The following is an 18942-nucleotide window of genomic DNA, read 5'->3' on the forward strand; positions in this document are numbered from 1 at the left end:
ACTGCCCCATCTTTCAGACTAGTGATCTACTCTTGTCCTTTTTCTAATCTACTGCTGAATTCTTCTGTTATATTCTTTCAGTACAATTACTACATTTTTCAGCTCTCTGATCACTGTTTGATACATTCTTACATTTTCTATGTCTTTTGGAAGTTTTTACCATATTCATTAATTCTTCTTTATCTTTATGAATTTGGTGAGCATCTTTATGATCATTACTTTGAACTCTTTATCAGATAGATAACTTATCTCTGTTCCATTAAGGTCTTTTTCTGAGTTTTTTGTTTTGTTTTGTTTTGTTTGTTTGTTTAGAACATATTCCTCCATTTCCCCACTTTCCTTCACCCTTTGTGTTTGTTTCTAAGTATTATATGAAACACTGACTTATCTCAGTATTGAAGGAGTAGCTTTGTGTAGGAGCTCAACATTGCCCAGGCTTTGGCTGTCTTTTGAATCTTTGTGATTGTGTAAGTAACTTGGCTTTGTTGGTAGTGGTGGTTTTGTTTTGGCTTATTTATTCTTGATAGATTACAACTATTGAGGATGTGACAATACCTGTAATGTAACAAAGAGAGTGATCTCAGTCAGCATCTAGTTTCAGCTGCTTAGAAGCCAAGTCTTTAGGCAGCAGCATTTAATGTATGTAAATATATATAGTCCTTGGGATCACAGTTGTATACCCAGTGACTTCCAGTCTAGGGGATCTAGAGTGTCCCCTGATTGATGGTTGTAATAACTGGTGTTGAGATGAGTGTATAAGCTCCTTTCTGGAGGTATCTATAAACTTTGGTGAGGCCAAAGAAGGATGCAAAGCCCATGGCTTTAGTGAGGCCAGGAAAATATTCTGGGGACAGTTTACGTCTGCAAGTTTAGCAATGTCTGAGAAGAGTGCCTGGGTGGGCACACACTTGACTTTAGTGAGGCTGTGTTTACCCACACCCACCTGGGCTAGCAAGTTAGAAGGAGAATATAAATATGGTATTATCAGCACCTCCACCTCCAAAGAACATCCCACCCTGTTCCTTTGCTTCCAGCAAATGTTATAAGATTAGCAAATAAATCTCATTCACTCATCTTTCAGCACCTCTCAAACGTCAGCCTTTGTGCTGTGTCCTGGGATGAGTGAATCTATGTGCTAGCTCTCAAAAGTAGTATTTGATATTCTACAATTCTCTGGGATCCCCAAATATGAGCACCATTGGTTTCTAGAGCAAGATGTTTCGGGGCTTCATCTCTCTGGTGCAGATCCTAAAGGTTAGGATGCCTGACATGAAGCCCAAACTCCTCATTCCTTAGGGAGAAGCTCTGGACCCATGAAATTTCCTCCCTATTGTGTGGGTAGGATTTGGGGGAGAATGCATCTCTGCCTTTCCTACCTGTCTTGATGTACTTCTTTTATCCCTTGCTGTGGAAAGAGCTGTTTAGCTAGCTTTCAGTTCTTTTTCAGTGGGAATTACTCCACATATAGCTACAGATTTGGTGTGTCCATGATAGGAAATGAATTCAGAGTCTTCCTACACCTCCATCTTGGAACCCCTTTTCTCCACTAATCTCTTTGATGTTAGGGAAAACATCTTAATGAAAGACAGTTCATGATGTTTCTGTCATATCTCTGAGATAGAGTTGTTACCTTTAATTAAATTTCTTATATTTAGTAACTCAAATGCTTTCTTTTTTAAAATATCTTTATGTTTAATTGTTAACACAATTAATTCAATTGTTAACACACCAGTACTTTTTGGTAATTTTGGGGGGCTTATATTGAATAAGATGAGAAATGATTATATAGTTCTAGCCTTAGCAGAAATGAAAGTGACATGAAGGAGAAAGATAATCTTATGAAACATTTCTATAAAATATATATTTTATTGACTTTGTTTCCCTTCACTTTTCAGAGATCCAAAATTGCCTGCCAAATTTTTTTGTTTTTTTACATGAAAAAAATTGTTAAAATCCTATTAACCAAATATTTATTTAAAATATATCTCATATTTTTATGAAAGTCCAAAAATCAGAAAATACAAATGGGACAATCTTTTCTTTCTTATTAATTTTAACAGCAATACCTGAGTTTGTAACACAAGTGGATGTTGCCTTAGAAGCCTTAAATAAAAACTCTTTGGATGTATTTGATGATGATCAATTTGTGGACATCTCAAAGAAGATCTATGATACAATTCATGATATCAGATGTTCGGTCATGATGATTCGGGTAAGTTTGCTTTTCTTTCCATTGAATTATCACAATGCTCCTCACCATCTGGAATACTTGGAATGATTGCAAGAAATATTTTATTTCTATTTCATAATGTCAATTCTGAAATCTATTAGAACTTTAGAAATTCATATGTATCCCTGAAGTGAAATCTACTGTCACAAACAACACTTTCACTTATGTATTTGGTTATAGCTTATGCAAATGAGCACATTTAACTGCTGTGTGTGCAGAAATGATAGGATTCCTTGTGTGCAGAATTCACTGAGGTGTCACATAGCATGATCAGGAGCCAAAGGAAAATATATAAAATAATTTGATTTCTTTTCTTAAATGGAAAGGAAAACATCTTTCTCATCACTGTATTGAAATCAGTAAGAAAGTATGTCTAAAGTAAGGTGTTTCTATGGTCAAACCCTCTCATACTGGATTAGAGACTCACAGACTGACTGTTCTTTAAGAAATTGCACTTGGAGCTGACAGGAACAACAAACACTTGAACTGCCCCAGTCTGTGAATTGTCTGTTTGGGGGAATATATGCAGCCTTCTTAAGGATGAAAGTGAGACATTTATTGTGGGCATACTGCAAACACAGACCCCAGGGTTATTTCTTTTAACTCAAATATTAATGTGGGGGGGTTATTCAAATTTTATTTGAAAAACAGTGGAAGTTTTCTGAAAAATGCCCATGAAAAGATATGGTGATATTTTATCTTAGAATAGCTTCACCTGAAGGCAGATCTTGAGGTAAGGATTTGTGTTACCATTAGTCTATTTAGGGGGACTAGTAGTCTATTTAGGAAAAATTAAGACAGTAAAAGTGAGGCAGGGAGGGGAAGTAAACCAGTAAGATGTTATCATGCATTACTACTGGAAGCTAGGACTTAATCCTGCTGGGAAGTCTACGTGATACTATAGAATACACCTCATAATTACCTTACCTGAGGTGAACAAAACCCAATTTATCTACCTATTCATCCTTGATTAAAGACTACTCTGCCTCAGAGGTGTTACTAAAGCCTCCTGTGTGGGTCAGTCAAACTCTTGTAACCAAAAAAAGCAACCCTTAGGGAGAGTGGCAGGTGCTTGCAGTAAGAAGATTCAGTAGGAATGGTGAGTGTAATTTGTTAAGTATGAATAGAATTTAATTTGAAAGTCTCTACATTTAACTGTTAGTGAAACTATAAAGATGGAACTGTAAGTTCTGAGGATATATGGTCAGAGCACCAATTATATCTGATGGGCTTAAATGTCATAGTTAAGGTACACAGAGCAGTACATAAAAATTGAGTCATTTGGGGATCTTATAAGGAAAAGTGCCAATGAAAGTTAAAGACACTGGCAGGGCCAATGGATGCTTATGAAAGAAATTCTAAAAGAAAAGTTAAAGGTGTCAAAATATAGGATCTAGCATTTCAGAGCATGGCAAAACCTGAAAGGAAGCCAATAATACATGAAAGAGAAACTTCATGTATGTATTTGCAAACATCCAGGAAGTATTTGTTCATATGGGATTGAGTGCTGTGGCACTGGACGAGTATTATATCTGAGCTGCAAAATATTTTTTCAAATATTTTCTTACTCTAAAAAGGATTTTAAACCTTACCCATGTGGACTAGTGGACTAGCAAAACTGAGAAGATAGGTAGAACCAGGAGAGAAACATCGAGTGAAGACACATGAATTTCAGGAAATAGACTTTCCAGAGTAAAACACCTGCATTTCCAGTATCCCTGGGTAGATATGTGATAAGATTAAACCAGTGAAATAGCCTAGGTGAACCAGGGTAGAAAATGCTTTTTTTTTTTTTCTTTTTTCCCTGAAAAAGCTATCTATGGATGAAAAAAGTCTTGTAGTTTGTTCCATTTGTACATACATTTAGTATTTAAAAGTTTCCTTACAAACCATAAGTGACTCTTAATCTCACAAAACAAACTGAGGGTTGCCGGGGGGAGGGGGTTTGGGAGAAGGGGGTGGGATTATGGACATTGGGGAGGGTATGTGATTTGGTGAGTGCTGTGAAGTGTGTAAACCTGGTGATTCACAGACCTGTACCCCTGGGGATAAAAATATATGTTTATAAAAAATAAAAAAATTTAAAAGTTTCCTTACTATCAAAATAGCTTACTTATAGCAAATCAAATTATCTTGCCATTATTTCTATATATCTCTCATATCCAACAATCCTCTGTAGGGCAAGAGAACAATTTATTATAATTATTTAATAGCCTTAGAGTGCAGTAATACTTCCCTATAGTCATCTCTTCTTCAAGGTACATACTTTAATTTCTTTTAACTTTTCCTCATAGGAATAATTTAGTATTTTGTGTTCTTTACTAGTCCTTATTTAACTTTTCAACAAAATTCTCAAATGAGACTATCAAAAAGCATACTCTAATTAGGACCTGTCCAAAGTCAAATAAAGTGGAAAACTTGTTCTTATGTTATTGCCAATAACACAGCCAACTGCTGTGAACTTATTTTTTCCCTCTTAAACAGCAAGATTGTTGGATAGACAATGAATTCCTTTTATTTTTATTTTCACCCTGCTGTTGCCATATATTCTCCATTTTGATTTGATAGATTTGCTCTTGGCCATAAAGCCTTATCATATTAAACTTTATTATATTTCTAAGTGATTTTTTCATACAATTTATCAGGTTGCTTTTATTTATTTATTCATTTATTTTAATATGTTCAATTAGCCAGCATGTAATATATCATGTTTTTGAAGTAGTGTTCATGATTCATTAGTTACCTATAATACCCAGTGTTCATCCCAACATGTGCCCTTCTTAATACCCATCACCCGGTTACTCCATTGCACTACTCCCCTCCCTTCTGTAACCTTCAGTTTGTTTCCCAGAGTCCAGAATCCCTTGTGGTTTGTATCCCTCTCTGATTTCTTCATTCAGTTTTCCCTCCCCTCCCCTGTGGTCCTCTGCTCTATTCCTTATGTTCTACATATGACTGAAACCATATAATTTTCTTTCTCTGCTTGGCTTATTTCTCTTAACATAATCCTTCCAGGTCTGTCTATGTCAATGAAGATGGTGGGTACTCATCCTTTCTGATGACTTAATAATATTCCATTATATATATGAAACACATCTTCTTTATTCATTCATCTGTTGAAGGGCATCTTGGTTCCTTCTGCAATTTGGCTATTGTAGACATTGCTGCTATGAACATTGGGGTGCATGTGCCCCTTCTTTTTACTACATCTGTATCTTCGTAAATACGTAGTAGCACAATTGCTGAGTCATAGAGTAGCTCTATTTTTAACATCTTTTGGAACATCCATGCTGTTTTCCAGAGTGATTGGAAGTCACTCTGTCCAGAGTGACAGTCACTAGTTTACATTTCCACCAACAGTGTAAGAGGGTTCCCCTATCTCCACAACCTCGCCAACACTTGTTGTTTCCTGTCTTGTTAATTTTGGCCATTCTAACTGGAGTAAGGTGATATATCATTGTGGTTTTGATTTGTATTTCCCTGATGGCTAGTGATGTTGAACATTTTTTCATGTGTCTGTTAGCCACTTGGTTGTGACTGTATCTAAATTAGCATTAATTAGAAACATGAAATTATAATCTCAGTTCCTTCCTCTAGATTACTAAACAAAATATTGAATTATACTTGTTCTTTATCTGCTTTGTAATCTCTGCTAGATAGCTCCAGTTAAGGACTTTAGTCTTAAGAGACCTTAGAAGCTGATGTTCCATCCAACTGAAAATATACTGGTAGGTGTGTGGCTTGTAAGAATGTTTTCTGAATTTTGAGGTAGAGCTATTCTTCTTTTTTTTTTTTATTTTTAAGATTTTATTTATTTATCAGAGAGAGAGAGGGGGAGAGAGCAAGAACAGACAGACAGAATGGCAAGCGGAGGCAGAGGGAGAAGCAGGCTCCCTGCTGAGCAAGGAGCCCAATGTGGGACTCGTCGATCCCAGGACGCTGGGATCATGACCTGAGCTGAAGGCAGCTGCTTAACCAACTGAGCCACCCAGGCGTCCTGAGCTATTCTTCTTTAAACACACTTTATGGCCAGCATAAATAAATAAATAGATAGATAAATAAATAAAACATACAAAGAAGAGCTGCTGTACTTGAAACCATGAAGGAAATTCCAGGGGCCCATGTGCCTGCATGTCCAGTTTCTAAAACAGCTTCTAGGGAAACCTCCATAGAACTTCTATAAGGATTCTTTGGAGGATGATTCATAAACCTTTGTACTTAGCTGCTAATCAGATTATATGTTGAAAATAGAAATCTAACTCAGGTTCAGTAAATGAAATTCTATCATTTTTTTTTCTTTGAGGACTATCCTTTTATCATAGAAGATAATACAATTGATCTGGTATAATCTGCTGTTTGTAATGTCAAATCTAATGCTGACCAATATCGCAATCTTGGAACTGCAAAACACTTGATGCTTTCTTTAAAGAATCTAAAGAGTGTCAAGATCAAGGCAATATGCTTATAATTATGCACATTCAAGGAGGGCTAGTTATGCTCTTCAGAGTGTGACTGTTTCAGAATCTTGTCTTATGTCTGAATTTTCATGAATGTTCTGTTTCATTGAAACAATAAAATACTAATTTAAGATCAGTGCCTGAAATTTTGTAAATAGTTTTATAGAAATATGATTTTATCTACCTTTAATATTTATTTTGGTGAATAATTATGTTAGCAATTGTACAGATTTTTAAAATTTCTAAGAAAAAATGCTTTGACATGTAATATTATTCTTTCCACTGGATTCAGTTTGTGGACAAAGAAGTTATAGAATCTCATTCTTAACCTTAGAGAGAGGGGAGTATTGAATATTATTTTTTGGTGTTTAGTATCTATTTATAAATTTTGCAATTATTGAGTCTACATAATAGTTTATGTTAAACCAAGTCACATATCTCACTAACCCTGTTTCCTCCTTTGTATTAAACCTACTTCAAAAAGTTATTATGCTGACAAAATGAGCTAATAGAAATGAAGTACTAAGTAAAAGTAGTCTTTTATAAGATGATAGCTACTATTTCTATTGCCATTATGAATAGTGCTAGTACTACTGAAGCTGCTTATTATTTTCTTTATATTTTGAATAATATTACTTATAGAAGTTATAGAAATGTGTCTGCTGGTCAACATGAAACCAAAGCCCAAAAAGTACCTTAAGAGATGAAATTCTAAACAAGAAATTATATTTTTCTCAAGATTTTGTTTTATATAAAAGGAAACATGTTTATTGAGTATCTGGATTATAGATTATTTAATACAAATTGTGCCTTTGAGACTATATTACTTTAAGCTGGCATATAATTCTATATGTTATTTTTATTAACTTCTTAAAATGTGCAAGGACATGATAGTTCATCTTTTTGGGAAATGTGCTTAACCAGAAATAGATATTAAAAAGGGCAACATAATTGAATTGTGAGAAACATGGGTGGCCAGTAGTGAAATATCCTCAAAAAGAAGAAAAGATTCAGCAAAAAGTCAGCCTTTTAACAGGTATTCAGAATGTGGGCTTCATATATTTTTTGTGTGTGAATTTTAATATGTAACTTACCAAAAACACATTTTCCAAACCAAATGTGAATATTTTCAGGACTACCACTAGCAGATTTTCTCTGTTAGTTGTCTAATTTTATGTTTTAGGGAAGAAGAACATGTTTTGGATATGTTACTTGATGGAAGTTAGTTTTTGAAGAAACAAAGGAAAATAAAGTAAACATTTACATGGCCCAGTTTACACGAAACATTTCTACATGAATCTTTTACATACTTCTAGAATTGAAACAGAGTTCAATATACAATTTCAGCATATATAGCCAGAGAAACATTTTTTCTTTTTAAAAAATTAATATTTAATTAATTATTTAGAGAGAGTGTAAGAGTGAGAGTGGGGGAAGTGGGTGGAGGCAGAGGGAGAGAAGGAATCTTGAGGAAACTCCAGCTCAGTGTGGAGCCCAGTGAGGGGCTTGATCTCATGACCCTGAGATTGTGACCTGAACCAAAATCAAGAGGCTAAGGATTAACTGACTGAGCCACCCAGGTGCTCTGAAAAACCTTTTATTTAAAATTTCATTTTATTTTTTTTTCTGATTATAATATACCTGCAGGAATTTATAGATAGCTTTCACTGGAATTATTTATAATTTTCTTAATTTAGATTACTTCCAGTAACATGATTTCTTTGAACATCTTTTATTGTTCTCCATAACTTCTTTTCTGCTGACCTCAGAAAATTATTTTGCTTTATATGTCTTCTGAATAAGCTGCTGTTTGTTTGTTTCTCTGAAGTTTCATAATCAAAATATAGGAGGAAAAGACTCTGAGGGTGTCAGTACTAACTAGTGTAAAGTGTTATCTTGTACAACTAGAATTCTACTGAATTAAGTTCAGAAATGAAACAGTGAGAAGAATAATGTGTAAAATCAGTACATGGTCAAGTATCAGTTTTATGTGTTATCATTTGGCCTGTTACTTTACATGATAGCAGTTTCTTTACTGTAGAGGGAAATGGAAGCATACTATTTAATTACTGCTCTCAGTCATTACTGCATTTTTTTTTTAAGATTTTGTTTATTTATTTGCCAGAGAGAGAGTGAGAGAGAACACAGCACACATGCAAGAGGAGCAGCAGGCAGAGGGAGAGGGAGAAGCAGGCTCCTTGCTGAGCAGGGAATGCAATGCAGGACTCAATCCCAGGATCCTGGGATCATGACCTGAGCTGAAGCAGATGCTTAACGGTGCCCTCAGGTATCATTGCACTTAGAAATGAAGGACAAAACGTTTTTCCCTCAGATTGGGAACAAAGTGAGAATTTCCATACTCCAGTGAAATGAATGTTGTATAATTTCTAGCCAGTACAGTAAATCAAGAAACAAAATAAAAAGTATACAGATTATAAGGAAAAAGTAAAACTCTATATTTGCAAATTATATAATTGGCCACACTGAAAAATCCTAAATATAAATAAATAAATAAATAACAACAACAACCCCAAAAACCCACCCTAGTAGAACTGGTAAGTGAATTTAGGAAAAAGGAATAGGTGAAAAAAGGATAAAGGCAAAATTAATGAACTGATAAATATGTAATAGAGAAATACAATGAAACTCAATATATATATTTCTGTTATATCACAACCAACAACTAGAAAATATATATTTTTAAAAGTACAGTATATCACAGCATCAAATATAACAAAAGAAATTTATTGATAAATTAAGCAAACCTATACAAGATTTATACTCTGGAAATTATGAAATATTATTAAGAGAAACACAAATTTGAAGTGATTTAGCATATTCTTGACTGGGAGACTCAATATTATTATGGTGTCAAGAATCCTCAGATCGATTTATAGATTTAAAGCTGTCCTAAATAAATTCCCACTAGATTCTTTTATGAAAACCTATAATCCAAGGTAGTTACTTGGGTATACTCATTTGTCAAAACTTACCAAACTATACACTTAAAATGGCAGGCAAACTACATGGATAAAGTTGATTTAAAAAATAAAAGATATTTTACCCAGTAGTCAACACCTCAGAAATCAGGTAATTTTATTTAGACAAAGTCCTATCAAATGTATTAATTAGAACTAACTGAAAAGACCTGCCTAAACTACTGAAAATGCAGACATTTAGAATATTATAATAAAATAAATTCCTTTCTACCTTATTACTGGCTACCTACCAGATATTACTAAGGTATGGGTCCTCTTTTGTTAGTTTTTATTTCTCATGTTTATAAATTACTGTGTATTAGATCAGGGGGTGGCAAATTTATGGCCTTTGGGCCACATTTGGTTGACCATCTTATTTCATGTGGCCTGTGGACTAAGAAAGATTTTAACATTTTTTTTTTAAAGATTTTATTTATTTATTTGTCAGAGAGAGAGAGAGAGAGAGAGAGCATAGGCAGACAGAGTGGAAGGCAGAGTCAGAGGGAGAAGCAGGCTCCCTGCGGAGCAAGGAGCCCAATGTGGGACTCGATCCCAGGATGCTGGGATCATGACCTGAGCTGAAGGCAGCTGCTTAACCAACTGAGCCACCCAGGCGTCCCAGATTTTAACATTTTTAAGTAGTTGGAAAAATTTGAGAGAATAATATTTTGGGGGGAGCACCTGTGTGACTCTGTCATTAAGCGCCTGCCTTCAGCTCAGGTCATAATCCCAGGGTCCTGGGATCAGGCCCCGCATAGGGCTCCTGCTCAGCAGGGAGCCTGCTTCTCCTTCTCCCACTTCCCCTGCTTGTGTTCCCTCTCTCCCTGTCTCTCTCTCTCTCTGTCAAATAAATAAATAAAATCTTTAAAAAAAATAATATTATTTGATATGTGAAAGTTATGTGAAATTCAAATTTCATATAGCCACACCAACAGATACCTCTTAACACAATAAGGGGAAGGTTGAGTCATGGCTATAGAAACCATATGGCTCACAAGGCCCAAAACAGTTACTGCTTGGCTCATTCCAGAGATATTTTACTGACCTTTGTCTTAGATAATCTGTTTTGGCTTTCTATTTAAATCTAGACTGGGTTTTCCAAGGATCCAGTTGCCCTTTTATTAGTTTTCCTGTGTAAATCCAATCATCCAACATACTTGAATGTTAGAATTGTCTTTTCTTCAAAATCCTTGAGTCATGTGACTGCCCCATACAATTTCTGCTAATCCTTATTATTCCCACTGCAGGATCCCTGGTGGTTTCCTCCACCCTTTTTTCTACTCATGTGGTTTTCATTCTTCCAGGTGCTCTAATTTTTTTTTATGTTTTCTTTTGTAGATTAAACTGTGCTTTATTCTTTGCAAATTTTATATTCATGCCCTGTTACTTTGCAAAGAGTGCTTTAGTTACTAGGATTCTCCAAAGGCTGTAAGGAGTTTTTCCATTCCTCTTGGTATTTTGCATCATTTGTTTAACAGGCAAAATTAAATTTTAGCTTGACCTTTGATTATCATACATTTTGAAATTCAATTTTTGAGGTTTATGGGATGTTAAAATTCATCAACTTCATTTCATTTTTGTTTTCTTTTTTAAAAAAATTTTAATTAATTAATTTATTTGAGAGAGAGAGAAAGTGCATGTATGCACATGAGTTGGGGGTGTGGGGAGGGAGAGACTCCCTGCTGAGAACATGATCCATGAGACCCTGTCCTGAGCTGAAACCAAGAGTCTGCTTAACTGATGCTTAACTGACTTAGCCACGCAGGCACCCTTACTTTCTCTTTTCTTTATGTTATAGTAATAAAAATTTTTCCAAAGGTTATTGGATTGCAAATGAATTTTCATAAAATAAGTGCTTACTAACTGTGTTTGACGTGCAGGGATTTAGGAAGACTATATGCCTTATTTTCCTTAGGGCACATTTGGATTATTACCCCCCTTACTCTCAAAAGTGTCCAATTTGGTTGATAAAGTGTCATGTTCATCTAGTTTCGAGGCCCTGATTATACTGCTTGAGGTCCTGTGGTGCATCTTCACCCACTGGGTGATGCCCACAGTGTTGAGGCACTAATGATCACATTTCCTTATCAAGCCCATTTTTCCAACCCCAGGGAACACTTTGTCTCCATAGGCCTAACTGCTATCAAATGTTAGCTTCCTCTCTTCATGCTCGGTGAATCCTTTGTTGACTGTGGAGAATCTATTCAGGCACCATTTCAAATTTATTTAATGTACAGAGACTACACCTTTTCATTTTTTCAGTATTAAGCAGATTTCCTGAATTCATCTTAGTCATCCAGTCCTCACTCTCACAGGAGTCTTGCCAGAGAATCCCAGTTAAAACACTCTGTCCTTTTTGGAAGCGATATGACCATTTTATAATAGCAGAACCAGTTTGTAAAGAAGCCAGTTACCAGGGGGCTTTCTAAAATAACTTAATAAAAGATCTGTAGCAAAGTGAATTTAGATTTGTATGCAAATTTAAATCAAATATTAGTGGCAAAGAATTCTGTAGTGAGGCTCTTGCTGTTTCCTTTGAAAACAGAGTTTAAGGTAAGAAAAAGCAGAACTCCCTGCTAGCACTGGTCAGCAAGAGATGAACTTTTATGAGCTCAGCATGCTTAATGGCCTTCTTCATGGATATACCATCTGAGGAGACTTCTGAGTAAGGGAACAGGAGTGACTAGAGTGAGAAACAGTGCTCATGGAGAAACATGCTGGTTAAGCCTCGAAGCAGCTCTAGCCAGTAATCTCTGTTGCTCATGCTGAAAGATGTTCCACTTGAAGTAATTCTGGGAAGTGTTCTTTCACCAAAGAGTCAAAACCACCAGACTGGCAAGAAAGCCTATGGTTGAGAGGGACTCAGAGGCAGACTAATCTTGTGCTCAGAGAACTCCATGCAAGTGCTGCTTGGAGCCTTTGACTCCAGATAGCTGAATATAAGGAGTTCGGGGACCCTTGGGTGGCTCAGTGGGTTAAAGCCTCTACCTTCTGCTCATGTCATGATCCCAGGGTCCTGGGATCGAGCCCCGCACCCGGCTCTCTGCTCCTCGGAGAGCCTGCTTCCTCCTCTCTCTCTCTCTCTCTCTCTCTCTCTCTCTGCCTGCCTCTCTGCCTACTTGTGATCTCTATCTGTCAAATAAATAAAATCTTTATAAAGCAAAATAAGGAGTCCGGCATCCCTCTTTGAAGACACCTTCCTGGGAAATAGCTAGCCCTGTGAATAGAAGAATAATGTGGAGAAGATGTTTAGTTGTCAAATCATAAGGAATTTTTCTGTTGTTTATTTTTGATATACTTATCACCAAGTGATTTTTATTAATTATAAATGAATTTGAATTAGGAATGAAGTTAGTAAATTTATATAAGGTATTAAATCTAATAATAAGTTTTTATAATTTTATGTTTTGCTTCAGTCCTAAAAACTCTTACAGTTGGGCTGATTGTTTACCTCAGATAAGATGTCTGGCTATTTACCTACATTTCAAAAGTAACTTTTGGAGAGTTCAAGAGAATGCTAGAGCTCTAGAGAAAAGAATCTGAAAAACACATTTATAAAATGATGATTTAGGAAATATACCTTAGCATACCTAATAGAAAGAGAGATATTGAGAATTTTATATTTCCAGTATCCGGTATATATTCAGTACATTTTTGGTAAATTATATAGATTCAAAGGGAGAAATATTCTAGAGACTGGTAACAAAAGGTCCATAAATGAGAAAGGCACTTGAGGTAACACTCTGATAAGGGGAAGTAACAGGCTGGAAACTGTGGTCTTAGGGCACCTGGTTCAGAACATTTCCCTTTATCTCAAGAGGAGAAATGGCCCAGTGTTTTTACTCAACAGGAGCCCTTCTACTCCATTGAATTCTCTTTGTTGATGGGCCAGGTATAAACACATAAATCTCCCAAATTACTTTTTGGGCAGTTTGTTGAAGAATATCTACCCTATAATGCTCCTCTCTATGTCCCTCCGATTCAGACATATAGCCCTTCTGTCTGTTCCTTGTATTTGCCAGACAAGCCTACACTTCTGGTATTTTTCCATTTACTGTCCTTTCTAACCATATGTTTTCTCTGAGAATTTGCACAGCAGACTTGTTCAGGTCTGCTCCATCATGACTTTTATATCTTCCTGTACAGATCTTATATAGATCCATATGTAGAGATAGCATCTCTCACTTCAGCCACTCTCTGTCTCCTTACCCAAGTTTGTGTTTACAGAGTGTTTATCATAACAAATGACATATTACATACTTCCTGCTTATTTATCTACTGTCTGTCTCTTCATACAAGAATGTAGGCTCTATAAAAGAAGTGCTTCTTAGACCTTTAAAATAATAAGATCCCAGACATTTTTACAGTTAAATACAGTGATTGATTTAGTTGTCAAATCTGTCACTTGTTTGAAACATAATCAGTGGACCTCAAGGAATTAATGGCAAGAAAAAAATTACTTTGTTATATTTTATATTATAAAAAGTGACAGACAATTAAAAAACTAACTTTGATAAATACTTTCACAAAGAATTAAAATTTGCTTGATCTTCATTTTGAGATTGTTTTGAAAGTACCAAGGATTCTACTATGTATTGTATTATGTGGCCACAAATGGGTATAGATGTCTTTATAAATGATATTTCTCTCATTACACACTTCTACAAAACTGAGTATATAGCTTTTTTTAGAAGGCTTTCATGTGGGCCACCTGGGTGGCTCAATCAGTTAAGCATCTGCCTTTGGCTAAGGTCATGATCTTTCAGTCCTAGGATCGAGTCCTACATCAGGCTCATTGTTTAGTAGGGAGCCTGCTTCTCCCTCTTCCTGCTCCCCCTGCTCATGCTCTCTCTCAATAAATAAAGTCTTTAAAAAATAAAAAATAAAAGCCCTTCATGTTACCTTGTTCAGGTGATAAGATTCCTTTTTTAAGAAGATAATATTTGTAGAATAGCTCCATGAGATTTCTTGATTGTATGCATTAGCTGTTGGGCTGTGGAAGAAAGATCATTGAGAAAGGAGTTTGTGGAGCTTGCTGAAATGTACTTTATGCACATTATCTTCCATTATCAGACCCTCATTGTTGGAGGCTCTGAAAAGTGACAAAGTTATCCACAAATTTAATAATTTAAAATATGTTTTATGTTGTCTTATATTGCACTGTTTGGAAAAGAAATCAGAAATTTAATTAAAGTCATAAAATATAGGAAGATTCTATAACAAAAATTATTTCTAACCTTTAAAAATAGCTATAAAATACATTGTAATGAGTCCATAGTGGTCTAATTACTAAAACAAATGAAAATAAAATCAGTAATTTTTGCATATCTTCTATTATAACCAAAATTAGTGGTCTAGGAATAAATTTAGACTACCTTCTTAACATATTTTATATCAACAATACATTTATATAAGCTTATCTTTTCCTATGGATTTTGCAAATTTAACTCCGGGTAAACAACCTTATTTCAGGTTTTCCTCACAGTGCTCCATCTTCAAGGAAATTCCCCTTCTTTGGAATACATTTGTGACCCTGAGTAAATCAGATTCTTTCTCAACTTTGGATTTGCATTTGTAAAATAAGAAAAAAAAAAAAAAAACATATTGGCCTAGTGTTATCTTTGATCTTAGTTTAAATGGGATAACACAAGCACAACACGAAGCAAAGTTTTCCAGCACATTGTAAATGCTCAATGAATTTGCATTAATATTACAGTGTAGTAACACACAAAAAATTTGTTATGTGTATTGGTCAAAATAACAAATTCTATTTGCTCTAACAGAATCCCACAAATCCCAGTAGATTATTTCATTGATAGTTTATTTATCATTTATACATTGTTCTGATGTTAGCCAGTTTTCCTGGATAAGTTTCTACCAGGTAATGACTCAGTGATTCAGGATTCTTCAGTCTTTTGTCACTGCCATCTTTATAATATGGCTTCCACTGTCACTGGAGAAAGGGAAGAGACAGTGGATGATTGAACAGGAAGTTTGATGACCAAACCTCAATATGGCATACTTCTATCTACATACTGTTGGCCAATACTCAAATGAGACCCATGTAAACTAAAAAGGAAAAGGTAAATGTCTTTTTCCTTTATGTCTAATCAGAATAAATGAGATTAGTGAATACCTAACCATTCCTCATTAAACGCTTTTTTTTTCTTAAGACTTTATTTATTTATCTGACACACACAGAGAGAGAATGAGTACAAGCAGGGGGAGCAGAAGAAGGAGCAGGAGAAGCACGCTCTACTGAGCAGGGAGCCCAATATGGGGCTCCATCCCAGGACCCTGGGATCATGACCTCAGCTGAAGTCAGATAGTTAACTGACTGAACCACCCATGCACCCATCCATGTCAAAATTTTTGTTCTAGTTATTACTGCTATGCAACAAGTTATCTTAAATTTAGTGGCATAAAACAACAACTGCTATGTTATGTCCAAGTTCTATGGGTCAAGAATTCAGAAAGGGCATAGGCTTGATCACTTGCATATCTGATGTCTGAACTCAGTACTGAAAGACTAAGGAAAACTGCATTAGCTTTCATGTGGTTTGGCTTTCTCAAAGCATGACAGCCTCCAGGTATGTATTTATTTATTTATTTATTTATTTATTTTTCATGGCATTTCAAGAATCCACGGATAGGTGCTAACAAAACACATACAGTATTTCTTTTTCTAACTTAATCTCCAAAATCATGCACTGTCATTTTTGTCACAATTTATTATTTACAAACAAGTCAAAATCCTTCCCAATTCAAGAGGAGGTGTCATGAACTTCATCTTTCAGTGGAAGAAGTGTAAAGGTCAAAAGGAACATCTGTGTTGGGAAATAATATCAAGTCCATCTTTGGAAAGTGTAATGTGCTCCAGTTATTATAATACTCTTATCATTGACACCATTATTACTAATTTTTACTGATTAACTTTGTTACTATAACTTGGCTTGAACAGCTTACTGCTTTTAAGTAGGAAAACAAACTAATGGAAATATTGCTAAAACATTGCAGTTAATCATTTGTTTAATAAAAAGTTTTGAAGCATTCTCATTAGTAATATATTCTAGTTAATAGAATATAATATTTTATAATAGAATAACAGTATTTTAAATTACCACATTTTAATATGTTCTATAGCTTATTCACTGTGTATTTAAGATGTTAAGCTACATAAAGTCCTTCTGATACCTCTAAAAAAATTCCTCTGAAATAACAATATCTAGAAAGTACAAGATAGAATAAAATTTTTGAATATAAAGTTGTGAATCTGGATGGCAAAGAATGAAGAAGTCATCACGTTAAGTAATAATTTTCTACCTCTTATATAGTCTCCTCAGTCAACCTTTGGAAAGATATTCGAATCCCGTCTGTCTGCTAAGTTTTAAAAACACAAACATGATTGAAGCATGATCCCTGTTCTTAATTAACTAGCATTCTTGTGGAATAAAGAGATTTGTGAGCCAATGATAAGAATTTATAGCAGTAAGTACTATAATGAAGTATATAGAATCATCATTGGTAATTAAGAGTTTTTAATTCTGTCATGAAGAAAATTATGCAAAGATATAATCATTTGGTGACATTTGAGTTGGCTTTGTTGCATGGATAGGAGTTGTATAGTTGGAATAGTGATTTAGGACATTTTCAAGGGAATAGAAGTAAAAGCATGTTTAGAAAACAGTAATTAGGTCAGAGTGCCTGGACTCCAGGGTATGAGTGGGAAAAGACTGGGAAAATAAAAAGAATCCAGATTATTAATATATTTTATTCCATGTCAAAGATACATAACCTTGACAAATGTCAGGAAGAATAGAATTACTAGGCTTGGCATAGAATATTCAGGATTCATTCCATTGGGTTTGGATGGGGGTATCCTCCTCCTCCTCCCCTGCCACCGTCATGCACCACACGCTTCCTAATATTTGAAAATTGAGCTTCTTTTAGCAGGAGAGAAAGTAGAAATTAGTGATTATGTAGACAACAAACAACCCCTTACAATATATTTACTATTAAAGGAGAGTAGGAATTTTAATCAAAAGCTTATTTACTATTTATGCCTCACTAAATAAATTGATCAAGTGTAATTTTCAGGAATTGCTCTTCCTTAGGACATGAAACCTCTTCAAAAGGGATGTTGGAAGATTAGTAAAGATTAATAATAATAATAATAATAATAATAGAAAATAAGTGAGGCTTGTGTTTGGAACCAGCCAGCATTTGTATTTGAAATGAGCTAAAGCCAAGCATATGCCAACAGTATTTCTAACTGCCTAACTCCCTCGTAGGAGATTTAGGAAATCAGACTGACAGTCAGGCATGCTCGCCACTAGAGCAGCCAAGGTGAAGGGATTGAAGTGCTGTCTTCCAGCTTCAGGGATTCATTGAGCCTGTTCCAGAAAATAACATGCCACTGATTACAGAGGATTTTGGTGTTAAATTGACGGAAGAAATTGCTAATCAAAATGCAAGTGGGAGATGTAAATGCAAAAAAGATATGAACTCACCAATTAATGCACAGAGAATCATTTTCTCCTTCAAATGCCTTGTTTCATTATTAAATCTGAAGCTTTACACGTTAGCTTCAAAAGAATCACATCAGTCAGAGCAGATTGAAAGACAGTGTGTGATGCTGTGATGAGCACTGGATGAGAAATCGTAAGACCTTGATCTTTGTCTTACTTACATTATATAGTAGCTGTGGAGTCCTGATTTCCTACCTTAAACATACTGTTTTACAGTGTCCTAATGTGTAGGAAGGGATAATCACACTTGTCTTGATTATAATCATGTATTTTTGGGGGGATCCTTTCTTCCTTTTTCTCCTTCTTTCATTTTTTAAGCTATTCATTGAATTATTTGGGTTCATTTATTTTGATAAGATTTTATTGAGACATTTAGGCATATAGAGATAGATAAGATAGGCAAGATCTTTATTCACTTGGAGTTTATATTCTAGTGGAGAGAGACATAAAGTGAACAATTAAAGATTATAGACAAGGCAGTTTTGATGAATGATATAAAGGAAGTAAGCAGGATCTTGTAATGAAGAGAAAACTGGCATAAGAGAGGACAACATTTTAAATATAGTTGGGGAAAAATTCCCAGAGGAGATCTTAGTATTAGGGACACAAAAGTAAGAAAGTCTCTCCAGCCCCATTATTGTTTAACACAGAGCAGAGAATTCTGTTTTTAGGTCGTACTAGTCCATGGGAAATACATTGTTGGGGGTGGAGCTGGCAAGAGGGGAAGTGAAAATATCACATAGGAATTT

General features: G+C 35.1%; 1 protein-coding gene across 2 annotated transcripts in view; it reads left to right on the forward strand.

The window, feature by feature from the left end:
* The window catches only part of CTNNA3 (catenin alpha 3), a 1866967-nt gene that overhangs the window by 1555337 nt on the left and 292688 nt on the right, over positions 1-18942 (forward strand). For both annotated transcript variants that reach the window (XM_059170124.1, XM_059170125.1), the window contains exon 13: positions 2061-2212. In XM_059170124.1, the coding sequence (XP_059026107.1) occupies positions 2061-2212 (152 nt within the window). The remainder of the gene's footprint in view (positions 1-2060; positions 2213-18942) is intronic.

Source organism: Mustela lutreola, chromosome 4 (genome assembly GCF_030435805.1).
Source record: "Mustela lutreola isolate mMusLut2 chromosome 4, mMusLut2.pri, whole genome shotgun sequence".
Lineage (NCBI taxonomy): Eukaryota > Metazoa > Chordata > Mammalia > Carnivora > Mustelidae > Mustela > Mustela lutreola.